At 47.0% G+C, this 18,512-nt stretch overlaps 2 protein-coding genes across 2 annotated transcripts; one reads left to right on the top strand and one right to left on the bottom strand.

Moving 5' to 3' along the window:
• Window positions 1–3,568: 3,568 nt before the first annotated feature.
• On the bottom strand, window positions 3,569–13,832 carry LOC308413272 (pregnancy-specific glycoprotein 22-like; the record flags this gene model as incomplete). The annotated part of the gene is made up of 5 exons (XM_080908193.1): window positions 3,569–3,852; window positions 6,998–7,357; window positions 8,559–8,918; window positions 12,368–12,727; window positions 13,769–13,832. The coding sequence occupies 5 exons, from the start codon at window positions 13,830–13,832 to the stop codon at window positions 3,569–3,571; spliced, it is 1,428 nt and encodes a 475-aa protein (XP_080764319.1).
• Window positions 13,833–14,747: 915 nt separating this feature from the next.
• On the top strand, window positions 14,748–16,209 carry LOC308413640 (heterogeneous nuclear ribonucleoprotein D-like; the record flags this gene model as incomplete). Its single annotated transcript, XM_080908694.1, has 2 exons — window positions 14,748–14,824; window positions 15,567–16,209. 2 exons carry the CDS (start codon window positions 14,748–14,750, stop codon window positions 16,207–16,209), a joined length of 720 nt encoding a protein of 239 aa, XP_080764820.1.
• Window positions 16,210–18,512: the final 2,303 nt, after the last annotated feature.

Genomic DNA, 18,512 nt, shown 5'->3' with positions numbered 1-18,512 from the left:
TATTAGCCGAAAACCTCCTAATACCCAAATTCAATTCACAGACCACATAAGCTCGAAAAGAAGAAAGACCAAAATATGGATGCTTCAGTCCTTCTTAGGAGGGGAAACAAAATACTCATGGGAGGAAATACAGGGGGAAAGAGTGGGGGCAGAGACTGAAAGAAAGGTCATCCAGAAACTGCCCCACCTGGGGATCTATCCCACATACAGCCACCATACCCCATCACTATTGCTGATGCCAAGAACTGCTTGCTGACAATAACCTCATATGGGTGTCTCTGAGAGGCTCTGCCAGAGACATTCTGATACAGATGAGGATGCTTGCAGCTAACCATCAAACTAAGCACAGGGACTCAAATGGAGGAGTTAGAGAAAAGGATGAAGGAACTGAAGAAGTTTGTTTTGCAACCCCATAAGAAGAATAACATATCAACCAACCAGACCTCCACAGAGTCCCCGGGACTAAACCAACAAAAAGTACACATGGAGTAACGCATGACTCCAGCCACATATGTTTCTGGAGATGGCATTGTCTGGCATCAAAAGTCCTGTGAAGACTTATTTTTCCAGTGTAGAAGAATACCAGGGTGGTAAGCTGGGAGTTGGGAGGTGGGAGAGAAGCATCCTGATAAATGTTGGGGAAGGATTAGAGTGTGATAGGAGAGAAAAGAAAAACAAGATAACATTTGAGATATAAATACATAAAATATCCAAAAAAGGCAAAAGTATAAGACAGGTATTGGTCACAGTGTCTGTTCATGAATCATCAAGCTAGAAGTTGGTACCAGAAGTGGGATGTTTCTGTGATAGGCCTGACCATGCTTTTGTTGAGAAGAATGTAGATTTTAGAAATTTGGATTTGGAAAGCTGTGGAATGCATTAAATGATGTTTAATGAGCCATCATCGTAGGAATATGAAAGTTTTTGTTGCAGGGAGTAATTTCAAATGTTCTGACCTGGCCCAAAAGGTTTCAGAGAAGAAGAATTTTAGTATGTGGTGCAAAGATTTATTGTGTGGTATTTTCGGGAATAATGCGGCTACTTTTTGCCCTTGTCTAAAGAGTCTGCCTGAGACTAAGGTGAAGAGACTCATGTCAACAAACTAAGTCTCAGAAATGCCCATTATAGATTTGTTCTCTGGTTAAGTCTCATGAAGAGCATTTTAAACAAGTATGCCAAGGTGAGAAAGGAAAAAGTATAACATATATGATTTGAGTATTAAAAAGGCATCAGGAAGTGAAATGTAAATTATTACTGTATTCTAGGAGATAACAGATTAAGGGATTTGGGAGCAAGATCCTACACAGCTAAGTTTAGCTCTCAGGAGACAAAGCTGAACAGATTTTTGAATTCAAGGCAAGCCTGGGACAAAGCAGGTTCTAAGTGAAGAAAAATTTAAATTCAGGTCTGGCCATACATACCTTTAATCCTAGCATTACAGAAGAGAAAGAGCCATACTGATCTGAAGTTCAAGGTTAATCTAGAAAGCCAGTTCCAGGAAAGCCAAGATAGGCAGAGAGGGAGAAAGAAAACGGAAGGAAATCTGGCAATTGAATAACAGGAACCATGTTCTAGCACCACAGTAGCAGAACATGGAAGCTTTGGAAATTTTGCTCTGGTTTAGTTTGAAAAATAGAATGGACTACTGGGGCTGCTGATGCTGGATAGCTGGAGCAAAGAATTTGGCAGTGATTAAGAAGAGGCCAACATCTTAAATCTTCTGGGAAGTGTTTACTGAGAGCAAAAAAAAAAAAAAAAAAAAAAAAAAAGATGTGTTCCATAGATAGCCACGATTATACCTCATACTGCAGCTGGACTTGGTAATGTGTAAAGGTCACCCAGGTGATACTGTTTTGAAAGCATGGAGGGGTCATGAAGGGCAGCTGAGGCTGGGCACTGATAGAGGCCATGAAAGGAAATAAATGAAGGTGGAGCCTAAGTTAGAGTTCCCAGCCCAGGATTGAAGGGGCTATGCAAAGAATTTGAGGCTTAGCACCGTGAAGAGAGCCTATACGAGGCTATAGGTGAAACCTACTTGCAGTTTAAGCCCCCAGTGCATTGGAGATGCCAGTACCTTGGATGCTCACTAATAACATCAGAAGCGGTGGAGTGGATCAAGCTGAGCTTAGAGAGCTACAGAGGGCAGAGCTGGAGAAGTGAAGCCAGCCCTTAGGAGGAGCCCAGAAGATCATGTGTGGATCCCAGACATTGAAACAAGAAGCTTTAATGTTGAAACTGCCTTGGAGACCCCTCGGGATGTTCAAGATGTAACAGCTTTGGTCTATCTGCTGAGCAAAGCTGCTAACATGAAGTCAAACCAGCCCAGGAGAAAGAAGTTTGAAGCAGTCAGTAAAGATGGAAAGGTAGTGGAGATCTGAAGACTGCTTTGATATCAGACATGGAGAGACAGAGTTTAGAGTTTGCCCAGATTTGGGGTTTACAGTTAACTGATTGAATGAATCTCAGAAGAAACTTGAACTTTGAACTTTTAACATTGTTGAGACTGCTATACACCATGAGGACTTTGTAACGTGTACTACATGTATTTTTTATTGTGTTACACTTAGGTATGGACCTCATAGACTCATGTGTTTGAACAAGGCAAGGGAGGACAGGAAGTGGAATTTGATGGATTGCATATGCATGGGCCAGTAAGTGGCACTATTGGAAGTATATCCTTGTTGGAGTAAGTGCGCCAATATGGGTGTGGCCTTTCATACCATAGCCCTAGCCAGCTGGAAGTGGTTTTTCTGCCAGCAGTAGAAGTCTCAGCCCTGCTGCACCATGCCTGCCTGGACTCTGCCATGCTCCCACCTTGTTGATAATGGACTGAATCTCTGACCTCTAAGCCTGTCACAATAAAGTGTTGTCCTTTATAATACTTGCACTGGTCATAGTATATGTTCACAGCAGTAAAGCCCTTAAAAAAAGAGCTATCAACCTCAGGTTCCCACTTTGTGTCAGCAAAAGCTTAAAATTCTCTGTCCATTAAGAACAAATGAAACATTTACCGTTGGGCTGCATTGTGTATTGATAGTTGGCTGAACAGTGTGGGGACGGTGCCAGCAGCTAGAAAGAATGGATACAGATAGTGTTTTTCCATATATGCCATGGAATACAATTCTATTAAAAACAAAGACATCATTAATTTTGAAGGCAAATTTATGGAACTTGAGAATATCATCCTGAGTGAGGTTCCTGAGTCCCAAAATGGCATGCATGGTATGTACTTCCTAATAAGTGGAAATTACCCATAAAATACAAGATACACACACAACACTGCACAGCCCCAAAGAAGCTAAACAAGAAACAAGGCCTAAGTGAGGATATTCACATCTCACTTGGGAGAGGGAATAAATATTCACAGGAGGCAGATGGAGGAAATGAACTGAGTAGGAGGCAGAATATGGGAGAGAGTGGAGGGGTTTAGGCTCAGGTGTGGGAAGGGACACGAGAGATGGCGACCACGCCATGAGCATGAATGGAAATCTCGAACTGGCGAGTGTGTTTAACTATAGGCATCTCAATTGAGAAATGTCCCCCCTCTGCTGTAGGATGAGAGGTGGGGTCATTCAATCATCACAGCCAGGATGACTGGGAGACTGCTCTTCGAGCTGACTGGGTTGAAGGCCTCACATTGATACAGTCCAGCATCCTCCTTCCTGACAGAATTTATCCTGAGTTGGCACTTGGATGGGGAAAGTGTGATCCTCTCTGTGAGCTGCAGAATCTGATTATTGAGGAGCCAACGGATGGAGATCCCAGGGTTGTCTGAGAAGCAAGTGAAGACCACTGAGCTCTGTGCTCTGACTGCATTTTCCGTGACTCTCAGGAAGGGCTGTGTCACAGGCTCTGCAAAGAAACACAGGAAGGGACTAAATGACAGTCACCACACACCCCTCTATAGCTTACACTCTATAAAGCTTCCAGGGAGAAGAAATTGGAGCTGTGACTACACTCATATCTTCATTTGCATGTGCCACCCATGGTCCGTTTGACCTTGATTCAGCCACTGAGTTTGATGTGCCTCGGGTTCCCTGTACTAGGACACACTATGTATGATCATGGCAGTGTCTGTGAGTTAAGATTAGGTATGAGCAATGGTCTGACCTGGAGATGGGGGAACTGCTCACATCAGCAGCATCTGTTCCACTTACCCTAGGCTGGACTCTTGAGGATAAAGAGGTGAATGGAGAATTGTGACCTCTGTCCTTCCCTTGGGGACATGATTTTCATCTAAGTCTCCTAAGACCATCAGTACAGTTGGCTTCTGTCCTGGCCCCTGTCCACTGAGACTCAGGAGAAGAAGGTGCACAGGTGACCTACATGACCACAGCTGTCATGACAGTGAACAGCAGATCGCACACCCTAGTGTCAGCAAAGCCTTGTTCCCCTGTCAGCTCTAACAGGAAGTCCAATGCTAGCCCTGAGGAGAAGCTCTCTGGGGACTCTCTAGAGTTGAGGCTGGATCCTTGGCTCCCTGGTGCTCCTTTTGTTGACACAGTAGTGAGCTGGACCACAAAATAGGGATGAGCACATACTAAGTGGGAAGATAGAAGGGAAAGAGACAAATTCATCAATATTGAGATCTTTGTCTTTGGTGAAAAGATGGGGTCCTGTACCAGAGAAGCTTAGATCCATCACTCAGTGGAGGTAGGTGGAGTGTCTGCACAACATGGAGGGAGTGAGCAAACGACCTCCATGACCTCAGTGCACCTGACTGTGTGGCTTCACTGTGTAGAAATCGGTCCTCACCTGTCTCCATCCTTACTGTCCTCACATGCCTGCTGTCACTCAGAAGATGAGGGGTGTAGGTAAACTTTCTCCCTCTACAGAACTCAGTTTTCACCTCCTAATCTCCATTCTGGCCCAGTCACCATCTGACTTCACTTCAAGATGACCTTCTTGGTCTCTCTACCAGCCCATTACAGCAAGGGCCTTGTTAGGAGTAAAAAAAACTAATTAGATTATTTTGGGGAATGTCCAGTGGCTACACATGCTCATATGCGTGTGGGGAGATGGGTAGATGTCCAAAGTTCTTCCATATCCAGGTGTTAATGAGCGACTCATATTTTGAGTTACTGACAGCAGATAGAGCTCCACCTCACATTACTATATGTCTGTATATGGAGTGAGAGTGAGTGTTAGGGGTGGAGTGTGAGTATGGGCGTGTGTATATGCAAATGCAGGTGTATACCATCCAGTCTGTATGCTTAAGTACAAGTCCCAAAACCTAGATGGAGGTCAACTTGAGGAACCCTCTCTTGTCCTTTCACCTTGGAGATTCTAAGAAGTCTCTGCGCTCACCTACACATGCACAGTCAGGCAATGTTCATGACGCCAGTGAACAAGAGACACTACCCAGGGCTGCAAACCTATCAGAGAAGTACACAGTGGGTCAACATGGCTGCGGTTGCCTACTCTGTTCTTCTTCTATGGAGGACAACAATTGCTCCAGCATAACTTCCAAACTCTACATCCTTCCTCCCTCAAAGTTCAGCCTCCACCCAGAAAGCAGCCCTTCCCAGGGTGATGCTACCTGCTTTCAGGGATGGTACCAAGCACAAGGCTGATAATCATCTCTGTACCTTGGAGCAGCAACAGCTCACCCCAGGACTACCCTCGGCTATGTTCTCCAAATGTGTCCTTTATAACACAGAATTCTAAGCTGCCCTTTGTTCTCAATGCTCTGAGGTGGGGTTGACTCCCCACGGGAAGGTGACAGGGATACCTGTGAGGACTGGGAAGGGACCTGCTGACTGATGTCTAGGAAAAGAACAGACCTATTCTCACTGGAGTCTCAAAATAGGGTGAATTGAGATGAAAACCTGAAGCAGTTGTGTAGGGAGGCTCTTGTGGCTATGAAGCAGGAGGTCACCTGTGTCCTAGGGACAGGACAGGGGCTCCTCCATAAACCTTCACCTAATGTCCTTCTTGGGAGGCGGCTCTCCTCTGTCTGGGTGATATTCCGTGGGATTTGCCATATACAGTAGAGAATGTGGTAACACAAGATCCTCTGGCAGACTAAAGTGCTTAGTAGGTCTGAAAGACTGCCCAAGAGAACCACATGTCTGTGGGGTCAAGGATGGAGCCAGGCTACAACCTAAGTTTGTGGTGCCTTAATTACCTTTCTGAGTTATCTGCCATTATGGGCATGGCAAGAGCCTCAGGAGACTAGGCAGATCAGAAGTCTTAGGCCATCTCCTGAACAGCAACACAATTACGCCTCACCTCTAGTGTATGTGCACTGTGGCAACTCTGACATATTTAGCCTGCAGGAGAGAATTCCAGGAGCTGGACATCAGAGAACAAACACTTGACAAAGAGATCTGTGTCCTTTGTCCATCACCTTGAACACCCTGGCCTTCCAGTAAGTTTTCAAAGGCGATTCAGACAGCTGGTAAAGGGGTGGGCACCCAGGTTGTCCTGTGCAGGTATGCATTCCTGGATGAGTCTCTGCTGAAAATGTCCAGGGTAGCTAGCATAACTGACTTCCATGGCAGTGCCCTGCGTGGTGACACATACCGTGACAGCCTTGTGCCATGTCTGCTCTAACAGGAATCCAAAGAAAAACAATGACAAAAACATCTCCCAGTGTCACCTGGAGTCTAACCATCACAGAGATTTGCACAAGGGATGCCTGTTGCTCTATGTGGAAACTCAATGGCTTCCTCAGCAAGGGCTTTTCTGACTCCCGCAGAGTCTATTCCAGGGCTGTGGGCATGGGGGGAGAACCAGGGGTCAGGGCTGAGAATGATGCCCTTGGGCTGAGTTTACTCAGCACAGGATGGGTAACTCTCTGCAAGAAGAGACAGGGGAAGAGCTCTGATCTAATGCTGATGGTCCACCCTAGGTGTGCCCTGCAGTAAGCGCCCAAATGCCAAATGAGGACACAATGCAGTTGGGGGAGAGAAGGCACAGCCCCCTCCTCACAGCCCACACATATGAAGTGGTGTAAGCCACACCCAGCAGCTGGAAACCAGAGATATTCACTTACTGATTACAGTGATCTGCACGTGTGTTGTTTCAATTTTGAAGTTGCTGTCTATTGTTAGTAGTGTATAGAAGCCCGAGTCCTTCTCCGTGACGTCCTGGAGCAGCAGGGATCCGTTGGTGTACCCTGTCTCTCTTCCGCTGTGTGCAGGACCCCTGATGACGGAATTTGTTGCTCTGCTATATTCTGCAATTTTAAAGCCCTTAAGGCTATGCACTCCTTTGTACCAGAAGAAGGTTTGCAAGTCTTCTGGCAGATTATGGACATGAAGAAGAACGCTTCCCCCTTCAGCAGCCTGCCGTGGCACTGGATTGACGGTGAGTTGAACAGAGGTGAGAGATTCACAGCAGAAAGAAAGGGAGGCTGGGAGGGAAAGGAGAAAAGTCATCACATGAGGTCATCGTGCGTGGTGGAAAGATGGCGACCTGCATCCTGGGCGGATGGACTCATCACTCAGGTTAGGGATGCAGGTGTGGGTGTGTCTATCACCTGCTGGAAGTCAGCAGCCTGCCTTCCATCCCTCAGTGCCCTGGAATCATTCCCTCTGTGTGGACCTCTCCTCAGTGTCTCCACGGCTGCCCCCTCACTGCCCTTGTTCACACACTGCACACACTCATGTGCACCATGCACTGAGCAGATGCTTCCCCTGACCTTGATCTCTACACACCCTGGATATTCACTCTCTGACTCTTCTTTTCCTCTGTACCCACAGTCAGCATCTGATCTTACATTCCACATGTTCTTACTGCAATGCCTGAAGCCCCCAGGACTAGGACTGGATGAGGGCTTACAGCGGGCTGGTCTTCTTAGCAGGACCAGGAATTATGCTGGCAGGGTTTATGTCCACTGGACACAAACCAGAGAATCATTTGATACAGGGAGCCTAACGTGGAAACACATATATCAGAATGGCTGACAGGAAAGTCGATAGTACATCTTTCTATACATGATAGTATAGACGGATTTGGGAGGCACCAGGCCATTGTGAGCATCTCCACTCCTGGGCTCATGGTCCCATGCGCTATAAGATCAGGAAACGTGAGCCATGAGGGCACAGGCAGGAAGCAGTATTCTTCATCCTGTGTACAGCAACCCTGGGTTAGTTAGATTTTCCTATTATTGTGTTGTTTTCTTTTTCTGTTCTATTCTTTTTATGAAACTCTCTTGTTTGGTAATAATAAACACATTGGTTGGATATACACAAGCAAAAAGTCATTGTTCACTGTCTGCTCAGAGCATAAGTAAGTGCCAAATCCTGGAAAAGTGGAACCCAGGACATTTTCATTCAACCCTAGGACAGACAACTGGGGCCAGAGTTTCCTGGTGCTCACGACTCTGTGAGGACACCAGCAGTCTGGTATCTTAGGATCTCCTAGATACAAGGAGGAACCAGAAGACAGAGTCAGACCCATGGGCATGGGCATTTCCCTCCTTCATGTGAGTCCTGCACACAATGGTCAGTCACTAACACGGGGGGAAAAGCAGAGCAGAGTCACATGCAAGAGTGACCATCCTGTGTGTAGAAGCCCCAGTAAGCACTGAATGATCACAAAGATTCACTTACTGTGCACCTGAAGGTAAACGTGTACTAATTCTATTGTCAAATCTGCACTCAGAGTTCGTAGGGTGTAGAATCCGGTGTCTTTCCAGGTGACATTCTGGAGCAGCAGGGATCCATTGCTGTACAGTGTTTCTCTGCCACTGTGGGCAGGGCCCCGTTCAGATAAATTCTTAGCTGTTCTGTGTCGGGCAATCTCAAGTTTTTTAAGCAAAATCACCCCTTTGTACCAGAAAAGGGATCGAAGATTCTTTGGAAGATTGTGAACGAGGAGAAGAACGCTTCCCCCTTCAGCAACGCTGGGCGGCACTGATTCAACAGTGAGCTTGGCAGAGGAGGAAGGGTGACCACAGATGAAAAGAGAGGCTGGAAGGGAAGAGAGATTATCAATATCAGGACATTTTCACTCGGCTAAGATGGTGCCCTGTGTCCTGAGCAGCTGTGTCCATTGCTCAGATAAACTGTGTGGGTGATGTTCTCCCTGCCCCGCTTGGTAGGGGTCAGCGTAATACCTGCATGCACTCTGTGTCCCTCACTTGTCATTTCCTCTCTATGCTGATCTCTCCTCAGGTGTCAACATGGCCCCGCCTCGCTGTCCCCAGGTCCCTGCTCACACTCAGTGTACATGGGTGTCGGGGTGAAGCCTCCCCACCTCTTCCCAGCAGATCTGTCTTCACTCTCTCACAATTTTGTTGTGTTTTTTGTTCCTTTAATAATTCACGTGAACACCTGATCTAGCTTTGTTTACTGGTCTGTCTTCCAGTCCACTAGGGTGGAAGAACTGTGAGAACCAGTATTGGTCTTATATTTTTCAGTGAAAAACTGCCTTAAAACACATCAGGTATCTCAGGAGAACCGATGAATGGTTGAGTGAATGAATGATGTCTCAGGACCATGCATGCTCATGGATGTGACAAATTCATATGTTTGGGGATACATATGCTCAGTGCTTCCTTTAACTTTGTTTTTGCACTGTGTGTGCATGTCTGTGTGTGTGTGTCTGTGTGTGTGCATGTATGTGTGTGTGTCTGTATGTGTATATGTCTGTGTGTGTGCATGTATGTGTGTGTGTCTGTGTGTGTGCATGTATGTGTGTGTGTCTGTGTGTGTACATGTATGTGTATGTATCTGTGTGTGCATGTATGTGTGTGTGTCTGTGTGTGTGCATGTATGTGTGTATGTATGTGTGTGTGCATGTATGTGTGTGTGTCTGTGTGTGTGCATGTATGTGTATGTATCTGTGTGTGTGCATGTATGTGTGTGTGTCTGTGTGTGTGCATGTATGTGTGTGTGTCTGTGTGTGTGTCTGTGTGTGTGCATGTATGTGTGTATGTATGTGTGTGTGCATGTATGTGTGTGTGTCTGTGTGTGTGCATGTATGTGTATGTGTCTGTGTGTGTGCATGTATGTGTGTGTGTCTGTGTGTGCATGTATGTGTGTGTATGTATGTGTGCATGTTTCTGTGTGTGTGTCTCTGTGTGTGTCTGTGTGTGTGTACATGTATGTGTGTGTGTCTGTGTGTGCATGTATGTGTGTGTCTGTGTGTGTGTGCATGTATGTGTGTGTGTCTGTGTGTGTGTGTCTGTGTGTGTGCATGTATGTGTATGTGTGTGTGCATGTATGTGTGTGTGTCTGTGTGTGTGTGCATGTATGTGTGTGTGCTTCTGTCAAGGGTGTTTCTCAGTGTGTGGAGGTGGGTACAGGGTGGAGGGTAAGGGGACAAGTTTTAGTCACTGGCTCTCAGGTACTCAAACAATGAAGTAAACAACAACATCCACTGAGCCTTGTCACTGATCAACACCATCTCAGTTTCTTATTTGGAACTTCACAGCTGAGAACATCAGTCTTCAGAACAGTGTGCTCGTGCTGATTAACTGTGGGTGAGAACAATCTCCCCCTCCCCCACTTCTTGGCTCTGAGCCTCTTGCTGAGGCTGAGCCTCTGCTGCACTGCTTCTCTTATACAAACCCTGAGACTCCTCTGGAACCGTTAAGCTCCTGAGGAGACTCCAGAGAATAGGTGAGTCCTCTCCTCTCACACTCTGTAAAGTGTGGTCTCCTCACCCTTGATCAGGGGGGCCCTGGAAGGTGGTACAACATTAGCAGAGGGTACAGAGGGGCCTCCCTGGAATCTGTGGTCTGATCTCTCCTCTGTCTGTAGCATATGTGGTCCAGCCCCAGCTCCCTCCACTAACCTCAGCCAAATCCCAGACAGAAGCATCTTCCAGAGTCTCGTGGGCTATGGGAAGCTCTGTGCTTCCTGTACACTCTCAGTACTACCCACCTACCCTCTCCTCTTGGCTCTTTCTGTTTCAGCCCTCCTGAGTGACAGTGACAGACAAATGTCTGAGCATCGCTGTGCCCTAGGAGTGCCCTCTGTAGTGTTCTCACCACGGGTCAGTCAGCACCAAAGAGGGAGCCTTTGCACACCCCGTGTGACACAGAAACCCAGCCGGGCACCCAGTCTGCCCTGTGTCCTCGGTGCTCTGGAAAGATGGAATTTGCTCTCAGGAGGAAGGTGACAGAGATGTGTTAGGGATACAAAGGGACCAACTGCAGGATGAGTGGGGGAGGGGACAGATCACTGCAGTCACCAGTCAGGATTCTGAGGAAACAAAAAGGCCCAGGAGCAGATGTGTCAGGAGCTCACAGCCTGAGTGTGTGGGAGGAGACAACCTGAGTCCTGGGAGGACTGCTCTGGGTCCATCATGCCATGCAGGGTTTCAAGTCGATGCCCCATCCTCTGTGAGCTGAGCTGTCCGCCCGTATGTCCCTGGCCTTTCTGAGATGCCTTAACCTCTGTCTAGGTGATTCCCTTAGGACACCCTTTCATCCCCAGAGAAAGTACAAGTCTGGAATGTGAACATGACCTCCTGGAAGGGATACTTATACAGGAAGCCGCTAGGAGGTCTGAGAAGGCTGCGCCAGTGACCTCCGGGTCTATGGGAATGGAGATAAAGCCAGGATACAAGGTGAAGACCTGATTCAGTCATACATGTTTACTACTGTGCCTCAGTGTACCCACGTTAGCCTTGCTCTTCTTTGTGGGAACTTCAGCTCATGTAGGAAAACTGTTCACATCAGATGAACCTGTCCTCACTTGAGTGTAAGAGACAATGGAGTCTAGTCCCAAAGGAAAAGACAAGAACTTCTCAGGAGGAGCCATGTCCTCTGTCCCTCTCCGTCAGGACACTGACCTTCCTGGAACTCTCATAAGCCCATCAGGACAATGGGTTAATGGCCTAGGAATCCACCCTGCTCTGCTCACCCTCTGGGTCACTAGGGATAACCAGAAACCTAGCCTAATTGTGGCTCTCATAACAGTGCACCACTGGGTTCCATATGGTGCAAGACATTGACTAGTAACAATACTCTTCTCTGCAGACAGAAAGTCAGGGTCCAACCCAAGCAAAAAGATTTACAGGCCATCAGGAGTTGAGTCTGGAGCAAAGGTGTGGAGCCGGGGGTTTCTTGGGATCAACTCTGTAAGATGCCCATGGCTTCCACAGGACTTTCTTTCTTCCCTCAAGGTCTTTCTCAAGGACAGATTCCTGCTAAGAACCCAATGGTCTAGACAGAGGCTGATGTCCTGGGCAGACTTGCCCTCCATACATCCAGGTTTCTCCAAGGTAAATTCAAATGAAGGATTCTGTGCAATTGACATTATTTTTTACCATGTTGGTTCTGAGCCAAACGATTAAGAGCCTACATGGAGACTCAGGGCAGAGGGAAGGAAGACACAGGCCAGGCCTGATACTTCTGTGTGTCTAGTGGAAGGACCCCACCCAGAACCCAGAGTCACAAAGAATTACTTACAGTTCACGTGAAGGTGCAATATCGTTTTTGATGCAACTTTTCCACCTTTTCTTATGGTTACAAAGCTGTAGAAGCCTGTGTCCTTCTGGGTGACATTCTGGATCCACAGTGACCCGCTTCGGTACAATGTCTCTCGACCACTGTGCACAGGTCCAGTCACACTGACGCTATACTCCACGGCATACATTGCAATTCCACGGCTCATGCCTGTCACCCCTTTGTACCAGACGAAGGCTATAAGGTTCTCTGGAAGATTATCAACACGTAGAAGAACGCTTTCTCCTTCAAACACTTGGGGCGGTAAGGACTCAATAGTGACTTCGGTAGTGGTGGGCAGGAGCCAGCAGGATAAGAGGAAGGCTAAAGGGGAATAGAGAAACCACCAGTTCTGAGCATGTGTAAGCATCCCTCGGTTTATGCCTGTGAGTAGGGATGCACTTGTAATGTAGGTGAGCAGCATGACCTCCGTGCCCTCGGAGTCTCAGAGATTGTCATTTGCTCTCTGTGTAATCCTTTATTTAGATGCCCGCATATCACTCCTCACACTGAGTGTCTGGGAAAAGGAGAAGCAGCTCTCTGACCTCCTCCTGCTCCTCCGTACAATCCTCACTTCCTGTATTGTTTTCTGTTCTACTTGTGGTTCCATTAAACCATTGACTTTCCCCTCTGGTTGCTCCGACTTCTGACCCACTGGACTTTGTGAGGAAGGGGATTGGAATCGTCTTTTCAGAAGGTTCTGTTCCTAAAAAGATCTCAGAAACCAATGGTGGTGAAAAGGAAAAAGAAAAGAAACAGGAAGGAAGAAAGAATAGAAGAAAATCAAGGAAAGAAGGAGAAAAGGAAGAAGGAAAACTCCATGGATTTCTCTACATAGTTCCCAGGTTTGGAGCAAATGAGAATCAATATGTTCAAGTGTGACTCAATAATTCTGTATCGTATGTATGAGTTTGGGAAGACACATGTCTCAGTGCACATTGCAGGTGCATGACACACACCTGTGTGGAGGGCAGAGAAGAGCCTGCAGGTCTGTATGTCCATCCACCCTGTGAGAGCTGAAGACTGAATTTAAACGGTCCTGTCTCCACACAGAGCCTTCTCACTGGACCTCCTGGGTTTGATTTCTATTTGTCCAGTCATGCTGTCATGATTGCAAACATTAAAGCTTCTGACCTTGGCAGCCCAGGTGAGTGACACTGAATAGGAGAAGCTGAGGCTTTTCTCTTCCCTCATCAGCTCCTGTCTGCTCAGAGCTTCCTGCTGCTGAGCCTCTGTCCCTCGCTGCACCTTCTGCACCAGACTGCAAACACAACCCCCAAATCGTCTCTAGACATCTCCTCTTCAGAAGACTTTTGGCCTCTGATTTCTCCTTCCCACACATAATCAGATTGTTGGAACACTTACCTGTGAACAGGAGCCTTTGCCAGGGGGTACAGCCCTTGCAGCGAAGCTCAGAGGATGCCTCCATCTGTCTTCTCACTGTGATGTCCTTGCTCTGAGGATGAGACCTTCAGCTCCAGAAAGGCACCTGGCCTCTGCTGTCCTTCCTCCTTCTGAGCTGGGCTGTCTCTCAGGCAGGAGCACTTCCCAGATCCTACGGGCTGTGGGCAGTGGAGTCAGTGTCCAAGGCACTGCTCGGTCCCGTCCACTCTCAGTGATGCTCACATCCCTCTCAGCTTTTCTGTCTATTTTTCTCCTCCAGGCAATACCTTGAGCAACAAGGCTGATAATCATCAACATGCCCTCAGAGAACAACATCTCATCCCAGGGATGACATCTCCTGTGTCCTGGTCTTGAATCTCTCTGTATCAAACAAATTCTTCAGAACGTGTGGCTAAGCTCTGGAGTCAGATCGAACTGTTCATTTGCTTTCAATTTTTGCACAAGATGTCCTCTTAAGCAGCTGATGAACAAGATGAACATCAGCTTCTCCCTCTTCCCAGACAGCTGAGAAGGCCTCCAGGACAGAGACACTGAATACGTGGCTGGAGACAGATAGCTGGGACTTCACGTCTGTCACCTGTGGTCTGTGTGAGGCTCATGTGAACACTGTGTTTCCTGTGTCTGTTTCCCAGTGACAGCACACTTAACAAACAAATTTGCACTCTCAACAAGGTAGCCTTAAATATGGACAAGACCCTGACACTAGGAAAGAACAGCTATCCAGATCAGCAGTTACTGTTATCATTTCTCTGCCTGAGAGGATTTATTAGACTTACTCTCTGAGGACATGAATCCTCAAGAGGACCTGTCCTCTGTTCCTCTTTTGGGGACACTGACGTTTCTGTAAAGTCTCATAAGCCATCCATATAGTTTGCTGATGGCCTGGCCACCTCTGCTTTCCATGCTGAGACTCAGTGATGCCCAGTGACCTTGCAGCGTTATGGGTTGGCTGTGTTTTGTGTTGGCTGAGCCCAAGTTCTCTTTAGGCTTCCTGGGTCAGCTCTGCCCTTTATCTGGGTAATTCCCCCAGCATAAATCCCATCTTCCTCTATGGAAGATGCCAGCAGTGAGGGGACTCTCAGGTTCTCCAGAGAGTTGCATGTACTTACACACAAGAAACAGAACAGGGTCTAGGGCTGGAGCTTCAGTATAGTTGAGACGGGAAAGGAAATCAGTCTCCTAGGCAAGGTCATAGCTCAGAGAAACAATTGTGTGAGTGTTGAGTGTGGTTCCTGGTATCAACCCCTGGATTTCTCTGGGGGAACTGCAATCTCATGTCTAGGATTACAGCAGGTGTCAAATGTGACCTTCACAGATGCCTTCAGCAATGGTGGATGCAGGGCTTGTCATCCTGCTCACAGTGTCCTGACAATGGTGACAGGTAAGATGTATTGGACGTATGTTCCTGACCCGCCTTTGCTTGCATACATTCCAGATTGGACAAGCCACCTTGCTTCAAGTTTCTAAAAGAAGCTTGTGGGACAGAAAACATGGACACTGTGGAAACTGAGAAAAAAATTAATCAAATAGAGAAGTTGTTATAATGACTCTTCTTTTTGCTTTAATGTGACAAGTTACTCTGACTCAATCATGGACTGGTCTAGAAATCAATCCAATATTGGACAAAAGGAAATGATAGTCTTCATCAGGAAGGCTGTTTCTGGACATGTTCAGAGACGTATTTGGAAGTTAGCTACAGTTCTTTATGAAGACATGTTAGCAATAGTAAAATTGGGACAGGATCTGGACTTTAAACAAGTTTTGGCCTCTTCCGCTGCCATTTTAAATCTAGCTCCATACAACGCTCCACTGCCGCTGCTGCCGGGACCCAGACTGGGCGCCAGCACCCCCTTGCCGACGGCTCCGCCACCATGGAGGACATGAATGAATACAACAACATAGAGGAGTTCACAGAGGGATCCAAGATCAACACGAGCAAGAACCAGCAGGATGACGGTAAAATGTTTATTGGCGGCTTGAGCTGGGATATGAGCAAGAAAGATCTGACTGAATATTTGTCTCGATTTTGGGAAGTTGTAGACTGCACAATTAAAACAGATCCAGTCACTGGGAGATCAAGAGGATTTGGATTTGTGCTTTCCAAAGACGCTGCTAGTGTGGATAACGTTTTGGAACTGAAAGAACACAAACTTGATGGCAAATTGATAGACCCCAAAAGGGCCAAAGCGTTAAAGGGGAAAGAACCCCCTAAAAAGGTTTTTGTGGGTGGACTGAGTCCAGATACTTTGGAAGAACAAATTAAAGAATATTTTGGAGCCTTTGGGGAGATAGAAAATGTTGAGCTTCCCATGGATACAAAAACAAATGAAACAAGAGGATTCTGTTTAAAGTACTTAGTCTTAAATGCAGAGAGCTTAGGAAGATGTTTCACAGAAATTTGACATTGTGCCAGGACAGGGAAGTAAGCTCGGGCAGGAATCTATTTTAGGCTAGAACAAAGAAGTAGGCTTCCGGCAAGAGTATGACTTTGGGCTAGGACAGGGAAGTAGGATCAGATATCTTGGTCATCCTAATAAGCCCTAACAATGATAACAGGACTTTGCTTATTGTCTTGTTTGTTCCTTGACTATTGTGTTTATTGTCTTGCTTGTTCCCTTAACCTAGAACTGGCCTCATTACTTGCATGTAATTAAAATGGTATAAAAGCAGACTAGGAAATTGTAGGGAGCCGTTTGTGCTGCACCCAAACGTGGTGCCAGCTTCCCACCGAGAACTCAGCAAACAGAGCTGCTGCCCAGCCAAGAGACTTAATGCGCATGCACCACATAAGTCACAGCCCACCCCCGGGGCACGTGATTGAGCTACAGGAGGATGCACCAATCAGGTAGCAACACAAGTCTCTGAGGCATGTATAGCAGTGCATCTTCTCCCCCACGAGAGAAGAAGAGGAAGACGGAGAGGGAGACCCCACGTGGAGGGATGACGGAGAGGTGCCACGTGGAGAGAGACTTGGTAAAATAGATTGCGGGAGGTCCCGCATGGACAGAGACTGGACAGAGAGAACGCTCGTGGGGGACTGCGCGTGAGAGGTCGTCTAGACAGTAGAACTCGGTAGGGAGTCCCCGACTCAGAGACAAGTTTCCTGCTCATGAAGCCCCTGCTCAAAGTGCTGTACAATAAAGGTTATTCCGCAGAAGAAGCTGTTCATTTGTTGCACGCCTGTTCCTAGCGGTGGGAAGCGTGGGCGTGTGACAGGAAATAATAAACCTGCCTCAGCCTCAGAACTGGCTAAAATCATGCTACAATGTTGCCTATTGTCTTTTTTCTTTTTAATCCTCATTCCTGCATTAAAGAACCTGTTGAGTGACTGGGTTGGCTTGGTCACTTGGAATAGGTAAGGATGCCCTGTGAGAAGTTAGTCACAGGTAATGTCCAGATTGGATGGGTAACTTGAGATGGCATTTACTAGGTTCCAGTTTTCACACACTTTGGGTCCTGGATCAAATGAAACATGAGTAAGTGACAGTGCAGCTGTTCTCAGACACCTACAGCATGTCACCTGCTAAGAGGCTATGACCTTCCACATGGAGGTATATCCTAAGTCTGAGGTTTATGCTTTAAGGCTACCAACCTCAACATCTATAACGTTAGAACTGTTGCTTCTGATGGTAGTGTTGGGTAGCAATGCTGTGCAGAAAAAAAGATATAAAGTGGCCCCTTGTAGATGTCTGATCCTTGCAAAAAAAACTCTTTCATCCTTTTTTGGTCTCTGTAACCTCTTTATCCAATAATGTTCTTGGAAAACCAGGCAGAATGTGACTCAGGCAGACACATGAGAAGCTGAGATCTGAGACATAGGGGGTCAGCTGTGCAGTGTGAGGGAAACAGTATTAGTTACATGGGAGCTGAATGGCAGACCTTGAGGGTACAGACCTAGGACCTGGAGCCACAACCACAGTATCTCTCCTGGTCCTCGCTGACCCACTGCCTGCCTTGCTCCATGAAGCTGTGTCTCTCCAGCTGCACTGACCTCCATGGCTGAAACTGGGCCCATGACATGCAAGGCACTGCCACCTAAAGCTGTCCCTCAGATCAGGCATAAGAAGACTGCACACTGAACTTTCCTTAGAAGCATCCGTGGCCTGTCCTCAGGACCTGATGTGTGTTCAGAAAGCTCATAGGACAAAATGAGCAGCTGGAATTCATCTCACTACACAGACTAGACCATCATAACATGGATCAACATTTCCAGGGCTTTCGTAGTGACTGGCATGAGGCACAGAACCACAAAAGTCAAAGGATGAGCCTCAGAAGAATGGCAGATATGGGAGTAAGGAGGGCAGGCTTCAGAGAAAAGAACTGTCCTCCACAGGTGAGGACCATGAAGCATACACAAGTGATTGGTTGCTTGATTCTAATATTTTATGGGACATGCATATTTGTATGCCAAAAGCATCCCTGGTGCCCACAAAGGGAAGAAGGGGGCATTGGATACCCTGGAACTGGAGTGACAGAGAGTTATGAGCAGCCATGGGTGTGCTAGAAATTGGACACTGCTCCTCTATATGATCTTCCACTGCTCTTAACCATTGAGCCATCTCTCTAGCCATCCAGGATGAGTGCTCTCGGAAGCAGAGCTGACTGGCAAAAGGTTAGTAGCAAACACATGCTGGAACCTCGGTTCTAAGGACAGATGTGTCTAGCAAATCTGAGATGGGGACTGGGGATGCTAACATTCTCCAAT

Source organism: Micromys minutus (assembly GCF_963924665.1).
Source record: "Micromys minutus genome assembly, chromosome: 32".
In the NCBI taxonomy this organism is placed as follows: domain Eukaryota; kingdom Metazoa; phylum Chordata; class Mammalia; order Rodentia; family Muridae; genus Micromys; species Micromys minutus.
The sequence above is the reverse complement of the archived record's forward strand: the minus strand, read 5'-3'. Positions and strand labels throughout refer to the sequence as shown.